The 21,642-nt window shown below is 40.3% G+C and overlaps 1 protein-coding gene across 2 annotated transcripts; it reads right to left on the bottom strand.

The window, feature by feature from the left end:
* Nucleotides 1-319: 319 nt before the first annotated feature.
* Nucleotides 320-21,017, bottom strand: HACD2 (3-hydroxyacyl-CoA dehydratase 2). Of its 2 annotated transcripts, XM_039554979.1 has the most exons (7): nucleotides 20,870-21,017; nucleotides 14,824-14,941; nucleotides 14,507-14,525; nucleotides 11,697-11,785; nucleotides 5,555-5,676; nucleotides 4,713-4,891; nucleotides 320-4,028 (listed from the first exon to the last, which is right to left on the bottom strand). In XM_039554979.1, the coding sequence occupies exons 1-7, from the start codon at nucleotides 20,998-21,000 to the stop codon at nucleotides 3,946-3,948; spliced, it is 741 nt and encodes a 246-aa protein (XP_039410913.1). In that variant the 5' UTR covers nucleotides 21,001-21,017; the 3' UTR covers nucleotides 320-3,945. The 2 variants fall into 2 exon arrangements, with proteins under 2 accessions (XP_039410913.1, XP_019146085.1); XM_019290540.3 differs by lacking the exons at nucleotides 14,507-14,525; nucleotides 20,870-21,017 and having other exon boundaries at nucleotides 14,824-14,911.
* Nucleotides 21,018-21,642: the final 625 nt, after the last annotated feature.

Genomic DNA, 21,642 nt, shown 5'->3' with positions numbered 1-21,642 from the left:
TTTGTAAAGTATCTGCTTTTGTTCCTTAAACAGTAACAATACAACATATTTTGTTCAGAATTATTTTATTTGGATTATAGCAATTAGTATCACTGATCAGTAGGCCAAATCCAGGCAGAGAGCACAGAATCAATTTCACAAGGCAAAAACATGGACTAGTATTTTAGCATACAAACCATTTCACTGCATTATCAAGTTGAAATATCTTTCAACCATGCATAAAAAAATCTACGCTTAGTCTTTCAGAGCTCCAGGTAATACCAGATTCCTAAATATACAAAAAATACATTTAACTTAGAATAATCTTAGTGAATCAGACTTATAAAATTACAATTTTATTCTTCACAACATAGAAAAAAATACAAAAATGACTGTATATAGTTTTCACCCAAGTTTCACTGACATATACATCAAAATACATGATTTGATGTATACTCATGAAAATTTTAAGCTGAAAGATAGGTTTTAAAATGACACTGCAGATTGGTCCACACAAATGCCAACCTTCAGAATGTTAAGAAAAAACCCTCTGATTAAAAACATCACATTGTGAAAAATTACAATTTACTTGCACCGTGACCTGCATCTTACTGTAATTTACAATATGAACATTTCTACAATTCCAGTTGTAAACTACACACTGGTGAAAACCTTGGTCTTTTGGAGGGTAGTGACTAACTCAGAGCTGGCATGGTAGAACATAAAGTGTTGTCAACTGAACCAGTGCACACAACAGAGAGTACTGAAGCAGGGAAGGCCTGCTGGTTTGGATATGCTGATAGAGAACATGCAAGCCAAGTAAACAGTCTGTGGGGAAAATAAAACCCTCTGCATTTGTGACACAGTACCAGTCAAAGCTTCTGTTACAGAGTTCACAGAAACCACTTTACAATTTCAGTGACAGATGAGGAGAAACTACTTCTTTTATGAGGAGGAGAAACCCACGTGTCAGCAAAGTCAGTATTAGGGAACAACCTGAACAGTATTAAGGCATCGCACAGTTCTCTCTCAAGATCACCTTCCAGTGACTTCCACAGAAGGTAAACTTGAAAAAGCACTGCAAGATGAAGCACTGAATTTTTGTACACAGTAACTGCAAGTTCGTATTTCAGACTATAATTTATAAATCAACTTTACTGGTATGAATTCTTACCGTGAAAGCAATTTCTTTTCCTTTTGAAAGGAAAAGTAACTCCACTTTCTTTTAAAAGACTGTAGTTTATTTGCATTTGTGTGATAAATCAGTATTTTCAATTAAATATTCCAAAATAAAGCCTATTCAGTAAAGGCGTTGGTTGTACAAGCTTTCTCCCTGCTGGCAGCTTGCTCTGCTTTTCCATGGTGCCAGTGCTATCCACTGTAGATCTGTACTGTACCTTTCTTATCAACAGAGCCAGGAGTTTGTTTCATGTAGGAGCATTACACAGCCATTTTTTTCCTCCAAATTGGACCAACAAATTTGAAACCAAATCTTTTATTTGGGCACAGAAATCAAATTAAAAAAAGTTCAGGAGCTGAGCATTGACAATATCCAGCAACCTAAGTACATCAGGAAATCAGATCTTTCAGATGACATCCTTCAGAAATATTGACATTAACTTCTTTAATAGCAAGTATAAGCAAAAGGAGATGTTTTGTTCAGAGGCTGAAGTTTACACTTTCAAACAATGAGTTCAGAATAATATAACATTTCTCAGATCACTACAACAAAGCACATAAGCTAATACAGAAATGAATTGAATTGTTGCATCTTTGAATCCAAAACATTTTGAGGTTGTATATGGCCACAGTAATAGAATCACAGAATTGTTTGGGTTGGAAAAGACCTCTAAGATTGAGTCCAACCATTATCCTAACACTGCAAAATCCCACTAAACCATGTCCCTAAGCACTACCTCTACAGCTCTTTTAAATACCTTCAGGGATGGTGACTCTACCACTTCCGTGGGCAGCTTGTTCCAATGCTTGACAAGCCTTTCCATGAAGAAATTTTTCTTAATATCCAATTTAGTCCTTCCTTGGCACAACATGAGGCAGTATTCTCTAGTCCTATTGCTTGTAACTTGGGAGAAAACACCAACAACCAACTTGCTACAACCTCCTGTATTTTTTAATCCAGTCAATAATTGGCTCCAAAATGTTGACAATAGAAGCAAAGATTATTATTGTCTCTTAGCCTCTCTCTGCTTGTAATAGTCGTATTTGTGTTGAACACAAAAGGCTCTATACAGTGAGAGTTAGGAAAATTCAGTCCTTTTGATGAAGCCAAAGAAAATTACTGAAAAATGCCAAGTTTTTTTTTTTTAAATACAGCTCTGACAAGCATCAACCTAAATAATTGTAAATCCATCTCTTCCCAAGTGCTGTAACAGAGAGCCTGTGTCCTCAGTACTTCCTGGCTGTGTTTAGGGAGAGCTGGGATGTGTCAAACACAACTGGGCCATGTCCAGGGGAGGTGCTGGCAGGCACAGCACGAGGCAGCACTGTAAGTAGCACGCACTAAATCATGTAACAAGAGGGAAGCCAGAGAAGCCCATGCAGTCTTGTCTAGTGTCTCTGACTGGGTGCAGACAAGACTATTTGGCCATCAATTCCTAACAGAACAAAGCCATAACCTACATTTCCTTTTGTCTCTGCTTGGATTTCTGTTCATTTCCCTTCTCCCTTTGTTCCTTCCATTCCCCACCTTTTTAGTCCCAATGAAGTTTCTTCTAGACTTGGGGCACAGCTCACACAGCATTAGTGCTTTCTGCCTCACCACAAGGCTTTCTCAGCTCTTTCATTTTCCTTTTACCTTCCCAAGGTAAAAGGAAAGCTGAGAACCCAGAGAAAGCACCTAGGAGAATATAACTTTTTGTGGTCTTCCACTCTTTCCAAAGAACAGATGAGGGTGGCTTGCCCAGTCTGAAAAAGCAGCATGTAACACGTGAGATAATCTGCTTTGCAAGGAGCATCTTACGACTTTGCAACACTTCAGAAGTTGAGTGCCTGGAACTGCCTGCTTGGATGTGCCCGTGATGACCTCAGTCACTTGAGAAAAGTTAGGCTGGGGAACAAGGCCCTCAAACACAGTAGATCATAGTAGACCAAGTAGTCCTCAGCACTGAAGGATGAGTATCACAGACAGTGATTAGAGATGATAAAGTAAAAAAGGAAGAACTGCACCTGTTTCTGGCTGATACCACTAGCAGTGTTACAGTTATTATTAATTTTTTTTTTCCAATACATAAAAAAAAGTATTCAGGGATGCAGTACTTGGGGGTGTTTTAACGTTTCAGATAAGAAGTACAGCCTCGGAATTAACATTAGCATTTGGGTAATCAGCTTAAACAAGATCTTCAGAGAACACACCCTGGTCAGACACTGTGCTGTTTAAATTCCTAAACAACCACATTCCCCTCATTTTCTGTAACTGGCTTCTTGTTCTTGTTCCCATCACCTTTTAAATACACAACCTACCTTTCCAAGTTCAAGCACTTTGCCCAGATTACATTCTCCACTGAAGTCTCTGACATTATCCTGAAATATTCCAGAGCATATTGTTTGCTTTCACAGCAATACATACAGTTTCTGGCATGCAGTCAAGCACTTAAAAAAAAGAGGTATCAGTAATATAATCCCAATTCAGGCATTTAGTGGCTACAACTTCATCACTCATACTGCAACCTTCAGGCATTTAGTAATAAATGAAAACCATTTAGCACATCATTTAAGGAAAAGGTTAACTGCCAAGCCATATAAAGTTTTTTTCTGAAGCACTGCAAGCTGAAAATTATTTTAATGTTTGACATCCTGGAATTTCAGTGAAATCAGATTTATTGGTTATTCTTGCTAAATTATTGGTCTTTTACCTCTGACTTATCTTGGTATATTCTTTACAAATGTGCTGGGTATTGAAAAACTGCAGCATTTTGATGTTTGAAAAGTTCTGAAAAAGAGTTGGAATTACTCCGACTTCTTATGTTCTTCAGTGTGGGAGAGTACCTTTCGCCTCTGATGTAGCATATGGAAATACAGCTGAGGGAAGACTGAGGAGAAAACAGACTCAAGTCAATAAAGTGTGAAGCGAGGCCGGCAAGATGCACAGTCACATGGTCAAGGTCACCAATTCTCCATTAGAGGATGTGCTTATCCACTTTTTGCTTAAGTTATCTATTGCCTTTTACACTCTAGAGATGACCTGATGTTGTCCTTAGGCTTCAGGTACTATTTATTTCTTTGCTAGAGCAATCACATTTTTAAATGCAAAATGCCTTATTTACTCTGCATGTAGAAGCAGATCACAAAAGTTGCCTTAACTGCATGCACACAATACAAAGAGAACAGACTGCAAGGAGGAAAAAGTCCTTCCAGGAGAAATGTACAGATTTGTTTGATTTTTTGTAATTCTAGTGTCACTTCTTCAGACTCTAAGGCACTTTATACACACTGGTGCCTCCTTCACCTCTCTCTATCCAGAGCTTTTTCTCCTCTTATTTCTAAGACTGTTACACAGCATGTTTGCAGAACAACGAAGTAGGGGATGGAAAATATACACACGAACAGCAAAAGCTGAAATTTCCATGAGATACTAAACCTTTGTGAACCATGCAAAAATTAAACAAGGTCATCAGCAGGCTAAATTAGTTACTTCTATGTACGTTAATCCCACAATTGTTTGTTTTTCCCGGTACAGCTGTTAATACTAAAAAACCTAACAAACTCATACTTACTTGGAATGTAAGAGATCATGACCAGGATCAGGAATGTATAGTAGTCAAATGAAAAATTGTACTTGTTAGGTAAACTAATGGAATACAAGCCAGACTGCCTGACGAAGGGTAATGCAGCATATATTGTGAGTAATTCGCCTGACACTCCCATTGGATACAATACTATAAACAAAGTGTACCTAGAATGAAACATACACAGAAAAAATAAAAAGTTATGGCAAACTCTGACAAAATATTTGTTAAATGATATTATGACTATTCAAATTTTGAATTCTCCACTCAGTATTTGTTTTTCTTAGCTCTTATTTGGCAAGGTATTAACTTTATTACAAGGTAAGTATTCAAATCAGGAATCATTTGGAAATACTTAAGATTTTATCTGAGAATCTAAAAATTATCTTTAAAACTATTCTACACACACAGACTTTATTATTTTGATTTCTGAAGTCTTTGGTAGAGGTCATTTTACTACTTAAAATGGGGTCAAATATACTTGATGTTAATCAATGAGCTTAAAGAATATATCAAGTGCAACAACTGGATTCAAGAATTACTGCTAAATGTCAGTTTACTTACTGTCATCCCTTACTGTTAAAGAGCAGTTTCTGACAAACAATCATTTTGTAAATGGAACTGAGTTCAGACAAACTACTCTTTCAGCTTGCAATGCAATAGATTTTTGTAACCCAGAAATCTGCTGGAAAGAAGCTAGGCAGTCACATTCACAAACAGGGCAATTACCTGGAGGCAGAATCTAATTTTTTGCACTGCAACTACTTTACAAGATAAATATCCCTGTCAGATCAGCGCTTTAAAGCTGTGATTTTTATTATGCTACCGACCTGGCCCATTTGATGAGATAAGGGAGATGGTTTAACAAGCTAAACGTGTAAAAAGAGTAACGGATTATCTCGGTGATTGTCCAAGCTACTACAAACAAGAGGACACTGTCTTCAGTTTGTACCTGTGAGAAAGGAAAAAAGCCTTAGTATGAACTCGAGCATTACCAGTTACCCACCAGACCCAAGAAAACCTCACAGAAATCAATTCCTGTGGGTTGCTTTACTGCATCATTTTAGAGATCAGACTCCAAGAATGAGCTTAAAAGCAATATTAGTAACAACAGTAAAAAACCCTTCTTATCATGCTCTGAATTTTTCTAGTTGCTTCAGAATAGCTCTGCTTCATGATCAGGTAACTTAAGCTCTCATACTCTGTGCAAGGTAAATTGGTACAATAAATTCCTGAAATGCTGAGTATAATTCTTAACGCTTCCCATTCCTATAGAGTACCAGCTTCTATTTCAGTCCTACGATTGACTCTTAGTGCAGAAAGAATGGTCTACACTCGATACCTGGTTTACACTTAATATTCTGATACTACTTCATGGTACTTCTGAGTAGAAGCACAGTTTTCCTTTCTCTGGTGAGCAACTGGGTCCTACTTTTGAGCAGCAGCAAAACAGCTAACACCAGATGTCAGGCTGGGAGGAGAGAAGAACGATACTCAGAGTGTCTCACCTCAGGTAAGCTTGACAGGTACCTGATTCACTGTTCCTTGCTCCATTTTGCTGCTTATCATAACATTTGTTCCTCTAATGTTACACCCAAGGAATATCATGTTTCACTGCTTTACACCTCTTGGAGCTTTTATGTCAGTCACACATCACTGAACTAGCTGTAACTCCCTCCATATTTTAACCCTGAGATCAGCTCAGCTGGTCTGAGCATGATGCTAAAAATGCCAAGATTGTGGGTTTGATCCCTGTATGGGCCATTCATTTAGGAGCTGGACTCAATGATCCTTGTGGGTCCCTTCCAGCTCAAAATATTCTGTGATAAATTGCCTTTATCTGTGATATTTAGAAGGTTAATCACCAAAAGAATGTATTTTAAAATGAAGAGTTATATCAGATTATGGAGGATCATTATGATGTTCAAGTTGCAGATGGATCAAGTGTATGTGGGGTCACATACCCACAGTACAAACTCTTGAAAGAGCAGACATGATTTTTATACAGCCTTCTCCCTCCTTCCCTCCCCTCTTCAACATAATTCCCAGCTGTATAAGCACCTTGAGCCCATATTCACTGGACCGTGGGAATGAAAAGAGCTCAGCTACAGGGGCCCACATTTTCTCTTTTCCTCTCTTGAAGAAAGAGAAAAGGAAGTCAGGAGATGTGGGTGGTGCACTCTGTTCATCTTGGACAAAGTACAAACCAAGAGAAAAAACAAGGAACAAGAACATACATACATACATATATATATATATATATATATATATATGGACAATCAGAAACTTTTTAATAGGAGGGAACTGATCAACTGATCATATACTTTTGGGTAAAAACACTCATGGGAATTACCCAGAAAAAGCTTTATTACAGACTGGAAAACCCAGAAAAATTTTTTCAGAAATCTTGAGCTATCCTGGAATGTAGAGCTGCTGGTAATCTGTATTGTGCTGTAAATCTATGTTCTGCTGCATGCAACATTTCAGGTCACTTTCACTGCATTTTGCAGCAGAAGCACCTTATTCTTTTTCCACATTCTGATAATTTGTTTATATATTAATCTCCCTTACATCATCATAAAAGAGCAAATCTATTTTTACACATTGCTGCAGGATCTGGATCCTGTTTGAGGTCTGCTTGATAAGCAAGACTTAGCTCTCAACATGGAAAAGTTAACAGCACTTCCCAGATGCTGCTGTTACAAAAGAGGAATGTGCTTGACAAGCACTCCAGAGCTGCATCTTCTGGTCAAATCAGGAGTAGCAGCTTAGTGATGAGCTTCCCCCTAAACCTGTGAGTCACAGGCTTCAACCTGCACTTTAAATCCCCCTTCTTTCCCTAGTTCTGGAAATCAGTAAAGTCAAAACCCAAAAGTCTGTAGCTTGAAGTAGCATCCAAGGATATGAGCAAGGACAAGAAACTGGGATGCTGACAGTGAATCATACGCATGAAAGTAGAAAATTACAGCAGTTAAGAGTCCAACTCTATCATATGACATCTGTAACACTGCCTTTGAGGTCTAATCTCCCCCCATTTCCTTTGTATTATAAGTTATTAAAACAGTATTAAAATAATAGTTCACACTATTATGAAACACACAACCCTGTTAGGTTACCTAAAGAATCATTGATTGTGCCTTCATAGCTTGTGTCCCTATTTAAGGAAGAAAGAAGACTGGAAACTGGTGGTTATCATTATAAAGTTTCTTGCACACTCACATAGCTGTCCACCAGTCTGTCACTGTCAGAACTTCTCTCTGAGCACTGACAATTTTTCAGTACTTCAGATAAAGATGACTGAAATGTATATTATAAATCCCCTGAGAACTGATTTACAAAACAATTGCTCAAGAGTCTTATTCTTTTAGCCCCTGCTAATACTGCATTTGCATCATTCCTCCTCCAGGTTGAAGATAAGGCAAATACACAGACCTTTAATAAACCACTAAGGTCAGTCAGTGCTGCCCTGAGAATTCAATTCTTCTTCCACTACTTTTTTTCCTGCCAGTCTTTCAAGGAAGGACAAACTTTACACTTTATTTACATCTTATTTGTCCAGCTCTCTTAATAGGAGTCAAACATACAATAGGCATCAGTTTTTGGCATATGTTTTAAGCCAACATATCAAGGAGGCTCCTGAATATATCTTAGCTTTTTTTCAGTACTGTGAATAGCAGACAATGTTTGTTAAAATATCAAAGAAACCGCTGTCTTTTAAGATGCAAGATGAGAACTGGGAGTTGACAAAATAAAGCCTGAGAGGTTTTTAATGTTCTCCTTAAGAATGGAAAGGGAAATTTCTCTACGTTAAGAGTAACAGTTTGACAAATTTGCAGAAAATTTCAGCTAAACACATAATTAAGCAATCCAATGCAGAAGAGCAAAACCAGCAGCACTATGCAAGTATAATGATGGAAAATGTTGGAACAGCACGTCTCTCTCCAAAGAGCTGGTTCTCTGGTACAGTAATTGAAAAATAAAACATAAAATTAAGGGGAAAGAAAGGAAGCTTCACAGTAGGCACAAAGCGCCTGACTATTGTGTTGTATGGCATTGCTCGAATTTTACCTAGATGTAAAGCAGTGATGAGTCAGCCTTTTCAACAGTACTCATTATTCAGAGTTCTGACCCTTCCAGCATGGACTTTTTACTACAACTTAGTCTTAAATATAATAAATAAAGATGTTCTTCCTTCTTGTAGGTAAGTATGCTTTACCACTGATTGAAGATATCAATTCACAACTGCAGATACTGGAGTCCCAATACCAGCTCCACATGCTGTATATGTTGCTTTCACAGCATCTCTTGACTGTGTGTTCTACAAAGGTTCCTCTAAAACTGTATTACACTTATTTGCAACTCATCTGTAATTGAACCCAATGGGATAAGCAGCAAATGCCTGCTGACACCATTTTTTAACCACCCATCAGAACTGGGTGCAGAATTATTTACCAGAATGGAATTCCACAAAGGCCTGACATGATGTCACCAGATGATCTCAGTGCTTACACAAATTCAAAAAGACACCTTTTGAACTGAAGGACACTTTCTGTTCTCCTATGCCTACATCCTCCCAGCCCTTCATGCCAGGCTGCTTATTCTCCTCCTTCCTTTGCAGGGGAAACAGTAAAATTCACTGAACTGATTCCTTTCTGATGTAATGGCCAGCAGTGATTACATGCCAGGCCCTCTTCCACAATACCAACAACTGCTCCTACAGTGCAGGCAAGGAGAAGTGTGCAGTGCTTTAACATTTGCCATGCTTTAACATTTGTTGTGAATAGCTTCATATTGAGTTTAACACCACATCAGCACTGAAGTCAACAAAAAGCACAAACGTGTTAGTGGCGAGAAGCATGCTTCAAATCACATCACATTTCCAGAAGTGTATCCTGACAGGAGGGATGCAATACACATTTCTTCTTTCAGCTGTATTATATATGAAAACAGTCTGGAAAGCAAGATACTGAACAAGCCTCACTCAAAAAGTTAAAGAGGAAAACTGAGTTTTATTTTACAAGAACCTCATCATGCAACTGCATCGCTTACAAGTTCCATAAAGCTGTGTGACAATTTAATCCTGGCCTTCACCATGGAGCTCACTTGTGCAGACAGCCCTTTAGAGAAAGTAGAACACTTGTGACACTTGCAATACGTCTCCCCAGGTGAGCCTGCAGGCTCCCTGGTTGGGGGAAGGGGAGGGGGCGGAATACAGCCTCTTATTTGATTTATTTGCTCTAAGTCACAGACTTACAGAAACTCATCACAGGATTCCTCATCCTTGCCATTCTTATACCCACTTTCTAAGACATTAAAAAAGCAACACATAATACAGCCTCTCGCAAGACTTTAGCCAGAAGACCACACAAGTGTGGGGAAAAAAATCTGCATGGAGTATTGTTGAAAGAATCCTTGTTAAAAGTCAAATGTTTGGCTAAATTCATTGCTCCCATTTTCTCCCATTTTGTTGGCTTTCTCTGGTGAGAATGTGGGCATAAGCTTCAAAAAAACCTAACCCACAATCATATTACAGGTTTTTCTTTGATGTCTAACAGACAGCACATGGAATAATTCTAATCCATTCAATCTAGCCTTTAATATTTGGGTTACATCAAAACCAGGAGACAATTCATAAAAACAGATTATCACCGTTCTTTATGAAGCACCAGGTATCCCAACATCATATATATAACAAGCAAAACTCCAAGAATATTTATTTTAAAGTATTTTATACATATATATAAAATCCAATGTGTTGAGATTATGGCTTTTTTTTTTTTTTGTTCAAAATCTAGTACTGATTCCCAGTGAATTAACAGAGACCAAAGTACATTAATTTGCACCAAAAGGGAAATCCGTTAGAAAAGAATTATTTCCAAGATTTTATGTTTATTGAGAAAAATAACATTCCTCCACTTTAAGTAGCATGAAACTAAAGCTTCATGTGAACAAGCACCACAATACCAGAAAGGGCTGTTAATTACTAGGAACTACAGCGACTTATGTTACTCTACATGTGCCTGGCTGCTCTGGTAACAGCTTTGGAGGAAGGAAGAGAAAGCAGCTTCCCTCAAGACTTTGTAGTAAGACAAGTTCCTTAAGACATTCTCCATGGCAAGTCACAAGTCACAAATAATCTTATGCATAAAATGACTGTCACTTATTTCAGGCACCCATGCTGACACTGGTACCGAGACTAATTTCTTCCTTTAATGAGAAGAAAACCAGTAAGATTAGTTGGCTAAAGTAGCAGCAGAGATGCAGCATATTTGGGCTACTAGAAGGATTCAGATGACATGAGTCAGTCAGCATAACCTCTACCAATTAAAGCATGTCTAGATTTTAAAACAGCTGTCAGGAATAATTTTCAAAAAACATGGCTTCCAAAGGATTCTAAAGAGATCTGCATAGAGTACAGCACTCTTTGGTGTGGTGAGCAGTGAGAAAAAACACACAGCCCCCAAAGACCACTCAAGTTTGGACATAAGAAAGTTGAATGAAGGACAGAGGAGAGATTATCCTGGAGAGTGACAATGGAGAGCATGGAGGCACTGTTGTGCACAAACAACTGAGGGGGAGTTTCAGATGCCACAAAAAGTGAATCGTGTATGCAGGAGGGCAGCGAGATTTCCCTTTTAATTATGGCACTAATGAGATGAACACTAGAAGGCTGTACCAAATTCAGTGTTCTGTGTTACACACTGGAACCTCTTTACCTGTCAGTAAGGACTGCAGAATCTATCCAGGAGCTAGATGTCTCACAGTGAGAGAATTAGACCTCGCTCTGTTTGACCATCAACAAAAGATGACATCAAATCTATTTTTATTTCTTTTGATTCACAGAAATTCAAATGAACAATTTCCCATGTTGGGATACAGACAGAAGACATTTTAAGGACAATAAGACAGCAATCAACACTTGCTTTTCACCATGGATCAATAGTTTTTCTATCAATTTGTAGCTTGACTTACCTCTTTTACACTATGTGTTACTGCCCATGTCAGGAAAACCCTTGACATCACTTGGAAAGCAGTCAGAACAACAGAAGAGGGAACAATGCCTGGAAGATATTTTGCAATTAGTAAATATTCCTGACTACCAGGGTGGGAGGTAGGGATGGGGAAATAAAACACAGCTACACCGAAGTCCAGGTATTTGACATTTCTGGAAGGAAAGCATTTAATTTTTTTTTAATTTGAAAATATGGAGTTAGTTTTTTGGTGTGTTTATACAGCCTAATGCAGTGCAATCCCCTGACAAGACTTTCTGCATCAAAATGTAAACAAAAGTAATTGGTCTTGGTGTAATAACAGCACATTCTTCAATACATGGAACAGCTCAATAGGATGATTTCAATCAAACAGCTTTTGGGATACAAGCTTTCAGATAAACCCTGTTTGATTAAAATATCCAAGTTACTCTTCATTATTGTGCTTTAAAAAGCAAAAACAATAAATATGTTTTGCACTGTATATCCCAAAAAAACAGCCAGCAAAAATTATTTTTCAGAAACACTGATCTAGCCCATATTTTGATAGATGCAAAATTTATAATTCCTTCCTGGAAATACAACTCATAAAACACCAAACCAACCAACAAAAAAACCAACCCCACAACAAACAAACCCCAAGCAACAGCTGATGCAGTGGTAGGTACAGAAACAACCTGAAGATCCTCTCAAGGAAGCAGATATCACTGGTTCTCCCAACAAGTTCTGAGGTGCCAATTAAACTGCCAGTAAAAGGACCCACAGGACACACCCAGGTCTGACAGAGCAGGAATAGCTTTAGACTGCAAGATTACACAAAATTTCTAAACTTTGCATCATAAAGTTTTATTTTCCTCCAACAGCTAAATGATAAAGACAAATGCCAGAGCAGGTCTAGCTCCTAAAATACAGTAAAAAGTTTTTCTAAATCTAATGCAAATCACAAGCAACACAACAGCCTCAGAAAGATGTAGAGAACCAATGAGGAAAATGAAACGGGAAGGAAGAATAAGAAAAGTCAAAAGCAAGTTTCATTTGAATTATTTTCATTCATATGTTTGGCTTCTTTGAGAGTAAAAAGAAAAATCCTACAGACATAGCTCTCTTCAGTTTTACCATGTTGTCTTGGTCTCTGGGCTACATATTACTTCCTTTCCAGGTAGAGCTCTGCATTTTTTAAACCTTTGCCACATGTCAAAGTCCTGCTCTCAACCATGCTTCATAGAGACACTTCCCTACCAACCTTCATATTTTGAAGGACTTGCCTCACAGATGCTAACATTTCAGATTCTACTGAAAAGATGTGGAAAGAAAAGTTATGCTGATACACACAGCCATCTGTCACAGATAAGCTCTTCTATTGACAGAGAATTACAGTTCTAGTTAGAGCAATTAGTTCAGCAGGGGCAAAGGAATCTGCAAGTTTCCTGTTTCTCCTTGCATAGAAACTTTCGCTAGAGTCAGTAGGACTACAGCAGACAGCAGCAGTGCATCCAGCTGTGCAAAACCCCCTCATTTTATTTAGCTGACAAACACTTCCATTAACAGGAAAAAAATATAATCCATGGCCAGTTATGAGAAAATAACTCCTTTGCAAAAGAGCTTTGTTAGGGAAAGCAATGATAGAATAATAATGGTATAAAATGTTGCCACATTCCCCTAATGGGCTCTTTTCACTAATATTAAATTGTGCTCTTAAGGATAACATGTGCTAAATGGATCCACACAGCAAATCAGCTGACCCAGAATTATTAGTTTTGCACACAGGCAGGCTGTATAATCATCTTACTTGCTGTTCTGCATCAGCCTGGAAGGTGAAACACAGGACTTCCTCTTGCTACTCACTGATCTGTATGGGCACAGACACCCAAATGTGAAGAAATGATAATCCAATTACACTTTTTACATACTTAGATTTAGTACTAGTAAACACTGGTGTCTGCATACCAGTTTAGGTCAAGAAAATAGCAGAGCATTATGAATTTAGGATGGTAAAAACAGCATTTTATCTGCAAGGTTTTCTGTCCAGTGTTCCAAGATTTAACTTTCCCTTCTTGCCACTTGTTAAATAAGACCTTAAAGTTGGCACGTTTTAATATTAATTTTTGACAAATTTTTTTTAGAAGTATGGTTTATTCTGGAAAAAACCCGTAATTGAGATTTAGTAAAATAAAACAGCATTGGAAGGACTGCCTTGGCAACACAGGTAAATAGATGATACACACAAGCCTTTACATTAATTTGAGGTGTATATGATCATTCATTTCTTGGGATGATCTGTGCACAGTTTACAAACTGCCTTTTTAGCGTGTTCAGAGTAACTGGATGATTCAGGAGGGTCAGAACTACTTCATCAACGACAGAACCAGACTGCCCTCTGCTGACACATTCCTGTGCACGAGTTTGAGCTCTCCCCACTGCCTCACTTGGTTATTAAAACACCCCACAGGAATTCACTATGAACCTACAATCTAATGCCCCCTCTAGTACGGGGACTGTCTGGATGATGATGAAAAACAGCAAGTTTGGAGTTGCAGCTTTAGGAACCTCAATGCCTTCTTACTCTTTAAATAGTGGCTAGTGAACATTCAGATAGGAGCTGAAGCACAGTTTTACTGTTTTGTGACTTCTCAAATTAGGGAGTAGAAAACTGGAATGTATTTCAAACAAAAATTAGTAAGTTATGCAAGAATTAAATTTGGCAATTCACAGACTGTAACATTTTTCTTGCTAATATATTGCTAAAAGTGCAGTCTTCTATAAAAATAATAAACTGAAAATTTGCAAGCTTACCAAGTGCACAGTGCAGAATCTAGAACAAAAAGAAAAATTCAAATCACTAACATTTCAAATTAAGCAATTCAGACACACATTTAGTTCTGTTACAAGAGCTTAAGATTCAGTATTTGCATTTCAATGATTAATATTTAGCTCTGCTGCCCAAGCTAAACAGCAGACAGTAAAACTCCCTCACCACTTGCTAAAAGGAAAATTCAGCTTTTGTGCGAGATGTTCAGTAGAATTAAAGTAAATGTAAGAAATACAACAATACATGAATACAAGATATTCATGCAAATATTCATAATGCCAGGGAATACGACTACACCCACCTCAAGCAAAGCTCCAGTCTGGAAGAATTTCAAGGGCTTTTCTATTGAATAGTAAAGGCTGTGGTAGCTGCCTTTAGCCAGATATGCCCGAACTAGACCAACTGCAATAACAAGCCACCTGAAAGAGAAAAAAGGAGACATCAAGCAAAGCATAAATACAAAGAAATCTTTAATCCCTCTTTCGATATCTGAGAAAGCGACAGGCAGAACTGTCCTGAAATACACTAACTCTACAACACTGGAAATGTTAAATACTTGCACCTTCTACTAATTTATCCAAATGAAAGATGATGCATTTTTAAGCATTTTTCAGCACCAGTGTGGTACCAGTATCTCTAATGTCTCAGTTTATTTTTCAGTGTGCCCTATTTAATTTAGTTATGGAATGTTTTCATGGCAGATTGGCATCACATTTTGTTTACTTTAAGCAGAAAACCCTGGACAGCTAGTCAGAGATCTCTTACCAACTTACGGCAGCGTGACATAAGATTCAGAAGGCATTGATTTTAACATTTCAGTTCAAAGTAAACCCCTAGACTTCATGAGAAGTCATCCAGCTTAGTTGGTAGTATACATCACATGAGAAATAGTTACAGATAAATAACTGCAAGGAAACTGAGCCTGCTAAAGCCTTGAAGGCAGCATGGCCATTCCCATCCCAGTTTTCCTTTTTAACCAACAATTCAGTCTAAGCCTGTGTAAGTAGTGCCCATATAACTGCAACTGTACGTGAACAATGTGACCTGTTAGCCCTGCTGATTTTCCCCTCAGGTAAATTATACAAACCTAAATATTTTTGTTCCTCGCTGATGAGACTTTCACTACCACAGCTGTCCAGAGCTGGTGCTTGCCCACAACATCAGAAATTCTTCAGTCAAGTCTATGACAAGCCACAAACCCAAGGTGAGTTATCAACCCTGGTCAAACAGTCTTTCATTTGAAAGTAGCACCTTTAGTTACCTTTAGTTTCAAACTGCTTTTGGCAAACATGGGGAGAAGGGGTGGGTTGGTTGGTCAAGAAGAATCCTTAACGAGGGCTCCCAAACTCTTCACTGACAGGCTCATCCTGGCTGTCTCACTCTCAGCTACTCTTAATGCCATCCTACTTTACCTCCATCTCCCTCCAAACCCCTCGTGTAAATCACCGTGTCCCTGCTAACAATTCACCTCAGTGTGTAGTCATGTAGCAAGCCCACTAACTATGCAATAGTTTTTACCCTTTGGAAAAATGTGTGTAGCTGTGGTTTTGTAACAGGGATGATGAAGAAATTCCCTTCATTTACAGCATATTAGAGTCTTAGAAGTACCACATTAGCTTGGGTATTGCTAAGTATGTGCACATATTATCTCAAATGTAGTAATTGATTGAAATACAGTGAAGTTCAGATTTTTCAACAATAAGTAATTCTGGCATCCAAGTTTGTGTTTGCAACAAAATCTATTAGCAGAACTGAAGGAAAGCTAATTAATTTCTGCATCAACTTCTCAAAGACAAGAACCAAAGAAAAGCAGGGGGAGTAGGGAAGATAAACAGGAGAGAAACAAGCCCTCCCTTTTTTTCAGAGTGACAAGTTATTTCAGTTAAAGCTGTCTTGTGAAACCGAAGGACAAACATTTGCCAAGTAATTGCTGTTTACAAAGAATTAATCAGATTCCTTTTGTATTTGAACTTCAGTGTAGAATAAACCAGTAAGCACTACAGCATTAGTGATTCTCCCCTGCAACACCTACTGCTTCTTCTTTGGAACAGGAAATCAGAGCAGGTTGACACTGTCTTGTTCTTATCTGTTGAGTTTCTCTGTTTTTCCTGATCTTCCATGTCTGTTGAGAAACTCTGCTGAATTGAGCAACTTCTCCAGTTGCACAAGATGCCAGTTCTTGGTTGCGCCTGCCAACTGTTCTCACCTGAACTGAGACTGGTAAATCCCATGGCTTCCAGAGGAACTCCAGCCTTTTGCTCACCTCCACCCTCGTGCCAGATCACTGACTCCAGCAAGACTGTACTTTCCATTCCATTTACTATCCTTCAAAAAGCATTTGATACAGATCAGAGCATTAATCCACACAAAATGAAAAGCTGAGCCTAGCTAGTGCTGAAGCTTTTAGTACCTCTGTCCTACTTCTGTGATTTCTTAAACAGTTCTTCATCCTCTAAGACTAGAGAAAGTGGAACAGAAGAAGGTGAAACCAAGGAGTATCAGCTGAAAATGGAACTTGGCAAGAAGGTTAAAAGGGCAGCAAAAGGCACCACTGTCTCATGAAAGCTAAGCTTTCTCTGACCTACGCACTGAACTCTACCTGATAGCCCAGCTGGAGTTACATTTCATTAAATTACTGCTGTGCTGTCGGTAAACTCCAAACTGGACTATTACATTCCTTGATTAATCCAGAATAAGAAAAATGAATACTGCACACACTGAGTTTTTTTACTTTCAGTTGGTCAGACTTGATAGACAAGCTTCGTGCTCGGGTCCTTAGGTTAATTCCCTTGACTCTCTCACAGGTCACAAAAAGGCATTTTCTTATGCAAAGTTTACCGAGGTTCTGCAACATTTATGCAAGAGAATACAGCAGAGCTATGCAGTGAGTGCATCTGCAAGGAAGAAGTGTACTTTGACTCTCAACAACCACTCACTGAAGACATGGACAATGAAACTCATAACCCAGAACACTCTTTGCTGACACTGATTAACATAAATCCTTGCAAATTCAAGAGCTATTACATTACCATTGATCTCGAGTGAAATCCTTTTTAAATGCATTGTTTATACCACCAGCACCTACTTATACCCAGAAGTACTAGTCAGTTACAGCACTTGACTAAAAATAAGAAACATAATCACCTTTTAAAGCAGCTTATCTAACATTTACACTCAGCTCTAACAACATGCCCTCTCTCCCCACCCAGCCCTATTTAGTGATTTTGGTCAAACACAGTTTTTAGGAAAAATAATTTCTATGCTGCATCTATGCCTCCAGAATGAGCTTCCCATGCCAGGTCAGGCATGACTATACAGCTTCACACTGTGATGGGAAAAGTCTGGCTGAACAAAAGAGAAGCAAGATGCAGGGCTTTCTGCAGCTTAATGCTTTGAACCGTGGGCAATAAAACCTGAGCAAGTACAGCTGAGAACCAGCTGCAGCACTGGTTATTCCCCGTTGTGCCATGTTGATCCCATTTCTGAAAGAAATCACCCAGACATGAACCAAATGGTAAGTGCATGCAGCTCCAGTCAGGGATCCACAGGTGCACAAGCTTTTTCTACTGTTGTGCTCTTGTAAAAACCACTGCATTACTAGGAATCCACACACTACATGCACTGCAGCATAGAACTAGAAGTAAGATCTATTATTTTTGGAATCAGTTGTCTTTTCTTTAGCTAAGTCAAGATAAATGCAAAGTAGATACAGTAGCTATGCTGAGATTTTTCAACTGTTACTTGATCCATTTTAAATAAAGTTAATAGTTAAGGCAACTATGGTTTTAAAACATTTACTTTAGTACCTATTTATTGAACAACAATATTGCTGTGTGCTTCTGTTTATAAGCCTTTTGCAAACCAAACAGACCACTTCAAAAAAATCCCCCGTGCTTTTACAGCATCACTTCATCATCTGGGCACCTTGAATTTTTTTGTTTTTTTCTTTCCACAATTCTCTTTCCAAGGCAGTGCAGTCTGAGAAACTAAGTCTGAGCACTCTGACTGACATGGGGTCAGTAAATAATCACTGCCACCAGCTGTGTATCAATCTTTTGATCTTTTCATCTGAACAACTGAGCTTCCATCAACCAGCTCCAGAAAAACTACCTTTTTAAAAGGTTTCATAATAAGAAACAAATTGAGCTTTTTTCCTAAGCTGGACCTTGTATATTATGGAATTTCAGCAGTGTCCAGGGGAAGCGAAACTCCTCATTCATTTGAAGACAAATTATCAGTCAGGGCCCTCGGTGACCTACCCCAAAAGAAAAGTGAGAGTCAACACAGAGATATCATCATGATCACAGAACTCCTATGGCAACTCCCCAAACTGCAAAAATCATCTATTCACAAACACATCCAGAAAAAAGCAGCTCATATTAGAGCACCATAAATCACATCCCACCCAAGAGCGGAATTTTCTAGGAGGCTTGGTGTAAATCAAGAAAATGGGTAACATCATGATCAAGATTTACATGACAACAGAAAGCCAAATAGAGGTTTATGTTATTTATTTCTGAGCTTCTAGCACTTGAATTTTTTTAGCTTGTTCTTTTGAAAAAAAAGAAATTTCTCACGCTCAGGAGCTTGCCTGCCATGACAAAAAGTTCATGACCATGAAGAAAACTTTCCATTTATACCACAGGTTCCCTCTCAGGTTTTTTAGATCTTTTATGAACACAAGTGAATTGCATATGAGCAGCAAAATAAGCAGGGAAATACTTTTACTACTTTGAAGAGCTCAGAGAAGTGAACTTATTACCACAGTGCAGGGACACCACAACAAAACTGAAAAGCCCTCCTGACTGTCTACAATGTGCTGTATTACTCATGTAATTATTTCTGAAACAACAGATTACTTAAATCAAACTGGTGAGTAATTATCATTGCCCTCTGAGTGAAATACCCTGCAAATATCCTATGGAGCCATAAGCCTGCTTAGTAACATTTCACAGTAACTCAACTGTTGGGTAACAGGTGTACCAAGCACCTCACAAGAACTGAGCTCTCCCTGCTCCCCTACCTTTGTTCCACACAAGTGTAAATATCTTGTAAGCTGAAATAGCATAGTCACCAGGAAAGACAAGAATCTTCATGTCCACCTACCTGCCTTATTGAAGTAAATAGTATCTCTATTAATTCTACACTAACCTTCTCCTCAAACATGACACTATTCTCTTTGCTCAACTCCTCGCCCGCCAGGGTTTATCTAGCAGAAAACATGCCCATTGGGATCCATTTTAAAGGCTCTTTTCTCCTCCCACCCAGATATCCTCAATCTTTCAAAAGATGGTGTTATTTTTATCTGGATTCCAGTGAGACACCACAGCCACATTAAAAAAAAAATAAATTAAAAAGTCTACTTTCTCTTGAGAGTTCCCAGTTTCCACTATTTTAATTTTTATGCCCAAGAACATACCCGAGCAGCCCCAACTGGCCCCAGTCTGCACTCTGCAGGGCAAGGGCAGAGCACCAAGCTGGTCCAGGAGCTCACATGTCCCAACAGCAGCCTTCAACCTCGAATTACAGAGCAGCTGAAGGATTTATAGAGAAATCTTGCAGGGCTCAAGACCTTTGCCTTTAACTATTGCTGTGGATAAATTCCCTGTATTTAGGGTCACCTCTCTACTGGAAACTGCTGGAACCTACACCATAGACATGGTGATGCAAGGAATCTACAGCCACCTGGATGTGACAATTGCTGCAGAGCAAATTAAGGTATCAGTTATAAAACACGGCAGTTCCCAGGGAACACGCACTTGCGCTGCTGTGCAGAACTCCTTCTGGAAGGGGCACGTGAAAGAGGCCAAGCCGCGGAGGGGGCCGGGCAGTGCTGAGGGGTCACACCGGGCCAGGAGCTGCTGAGGCCTGGCACAGGTTGGGCAGGGGCCGCACAGGGACCGGCTCCGGGGGACCCCCGGGCACCCAGCCTGGATTATGGTCACAGTGCACGGTGGAGAGCGGGGACAGCGGGAGCCGGCTGTGCCCGTACGTGCAGGAGCCCCCTGCAGCGCGAGGAGCGGCGAGCGAGGGGCCGGCTCTGCGATTTAGCGTTATCCAAAGCGCAAGGCAGGGCCACCGACAGCACGGGGGCACGGGGCACAGCCAAGCGCCCGGACCCGGCAGCCGGGCGGTGCAGCCGCATGGGCTCGGGGCGGACAGGAGCGCGGGCACGGCGGCTGGAGAGGCCACTGCTCTCCGCCCGGACCCTCAGCCGCCCGGACCCTCAGCCGCCCTGCCCCGCCCCGCCGGACCCACCCGCGGCCGCAGCTCGGCCGAGGGCAGCCCCGCGCCCCGGCGGCGGTCCCGGCCGGAGAGCCCCGCGAGCGGCCCCGCCCGGTCCTTACCCCGCCGTCATCACCACGTTGTAGATAACAAGGTAGCCCGTGGCCAGCGCGCCCGGGCCCTTCCTGCGCCGCGCCTGCTGCCCGCCGTAGCCGTTGTCCGCCCGGCTCCCGCCGCTCCCGGCCGCCGCCATCTCGCGGCTCCCGCGCCCCGCCCGCTGCCGGCGCTCGGCGGGCGCGGGGCGGGACTTCCCCCGGGCCGGGCGGGGACAGCTCCGCGCAGCCGCGGGGACCGCCCGCGCCCCTCGCACCGGGCACGGCCGAGCCGGAGTCAGGGAGCGGTTCCCGCCCGGGGATCTGTTAGCTCGCCTTTCAGGGCTGGTTCAGAACGCCCCTCTATAGGGAGAAATAGGTCTGCCTTGACCTTAGAGACATTAATAGCGTTAGTTGGTAAGGTTATTTTTGGAATATCTCATAGGTTTTCATTACTTTTATAATATAGTTCAGAGGAGAGAAGACTAAGAGGCGATCTCCATTAATGCACATAAATATCTCAAAGGCGGGTGTCAAGAGGATGGTGCCAGACTTTTCGGTGGGGCTCAGCGACAGGGTGAGGAGCAATGACCATAAACAAACACAAGAAGTTTCACCTCAACATGAGGAAGCAATGGCCATAAACAAACATAAGAAGTTTCACCTCAACATGGGGACGAACTTCTTTACATTGAGGGTGGCAGAACATTGGGACAGGCTGCCCAGAGGGGTCGTGGAGTTTCCTTCTCTGGATACATCCCAAACCCACCTGGACGCGTTGCTGTGCCACCTGCTCCGGTGAC

This window comes from Corvus cornix, chromosome 7, assembly GCF_000738735.6.
Source record: "Corvus cornix cornix isolate S_Up_H32 chromosome 7, ASM73873v5, whole genome shotgun sequence".
NCBI lineage: Eukaryota > Metazoa > Chordata > Aves > Passeriformes > Corvidae > Corvus > Corvus cornix.
This window is presented reverse-complemented; position numbering and strand designations above follow the sequence as displayed.

Coding starts and splice junctions, on each gene's coding strand:
- HACD2 (XM_039554979.1), bottom strand. CDS start 21,000: ATGGCGGCGGCCGGGAGCGGCGGGAGCCGGGCGGACAACGGCTACGGC. Junction 14,942..20,869: donor AACGTGGTGATGACGGCGGG/GTAAGGACCGGG, acceptor TTTCTCTTTCAG/GTGGCTTGTTATTGCAGTTG. Junction 4,029..4,712: donor CATGATCTCTTACATTCCAA/GTAAGTATGAGT, acceptor TTTTCTCCTCAG/TCTTCCCTCAGCTGTATTTC.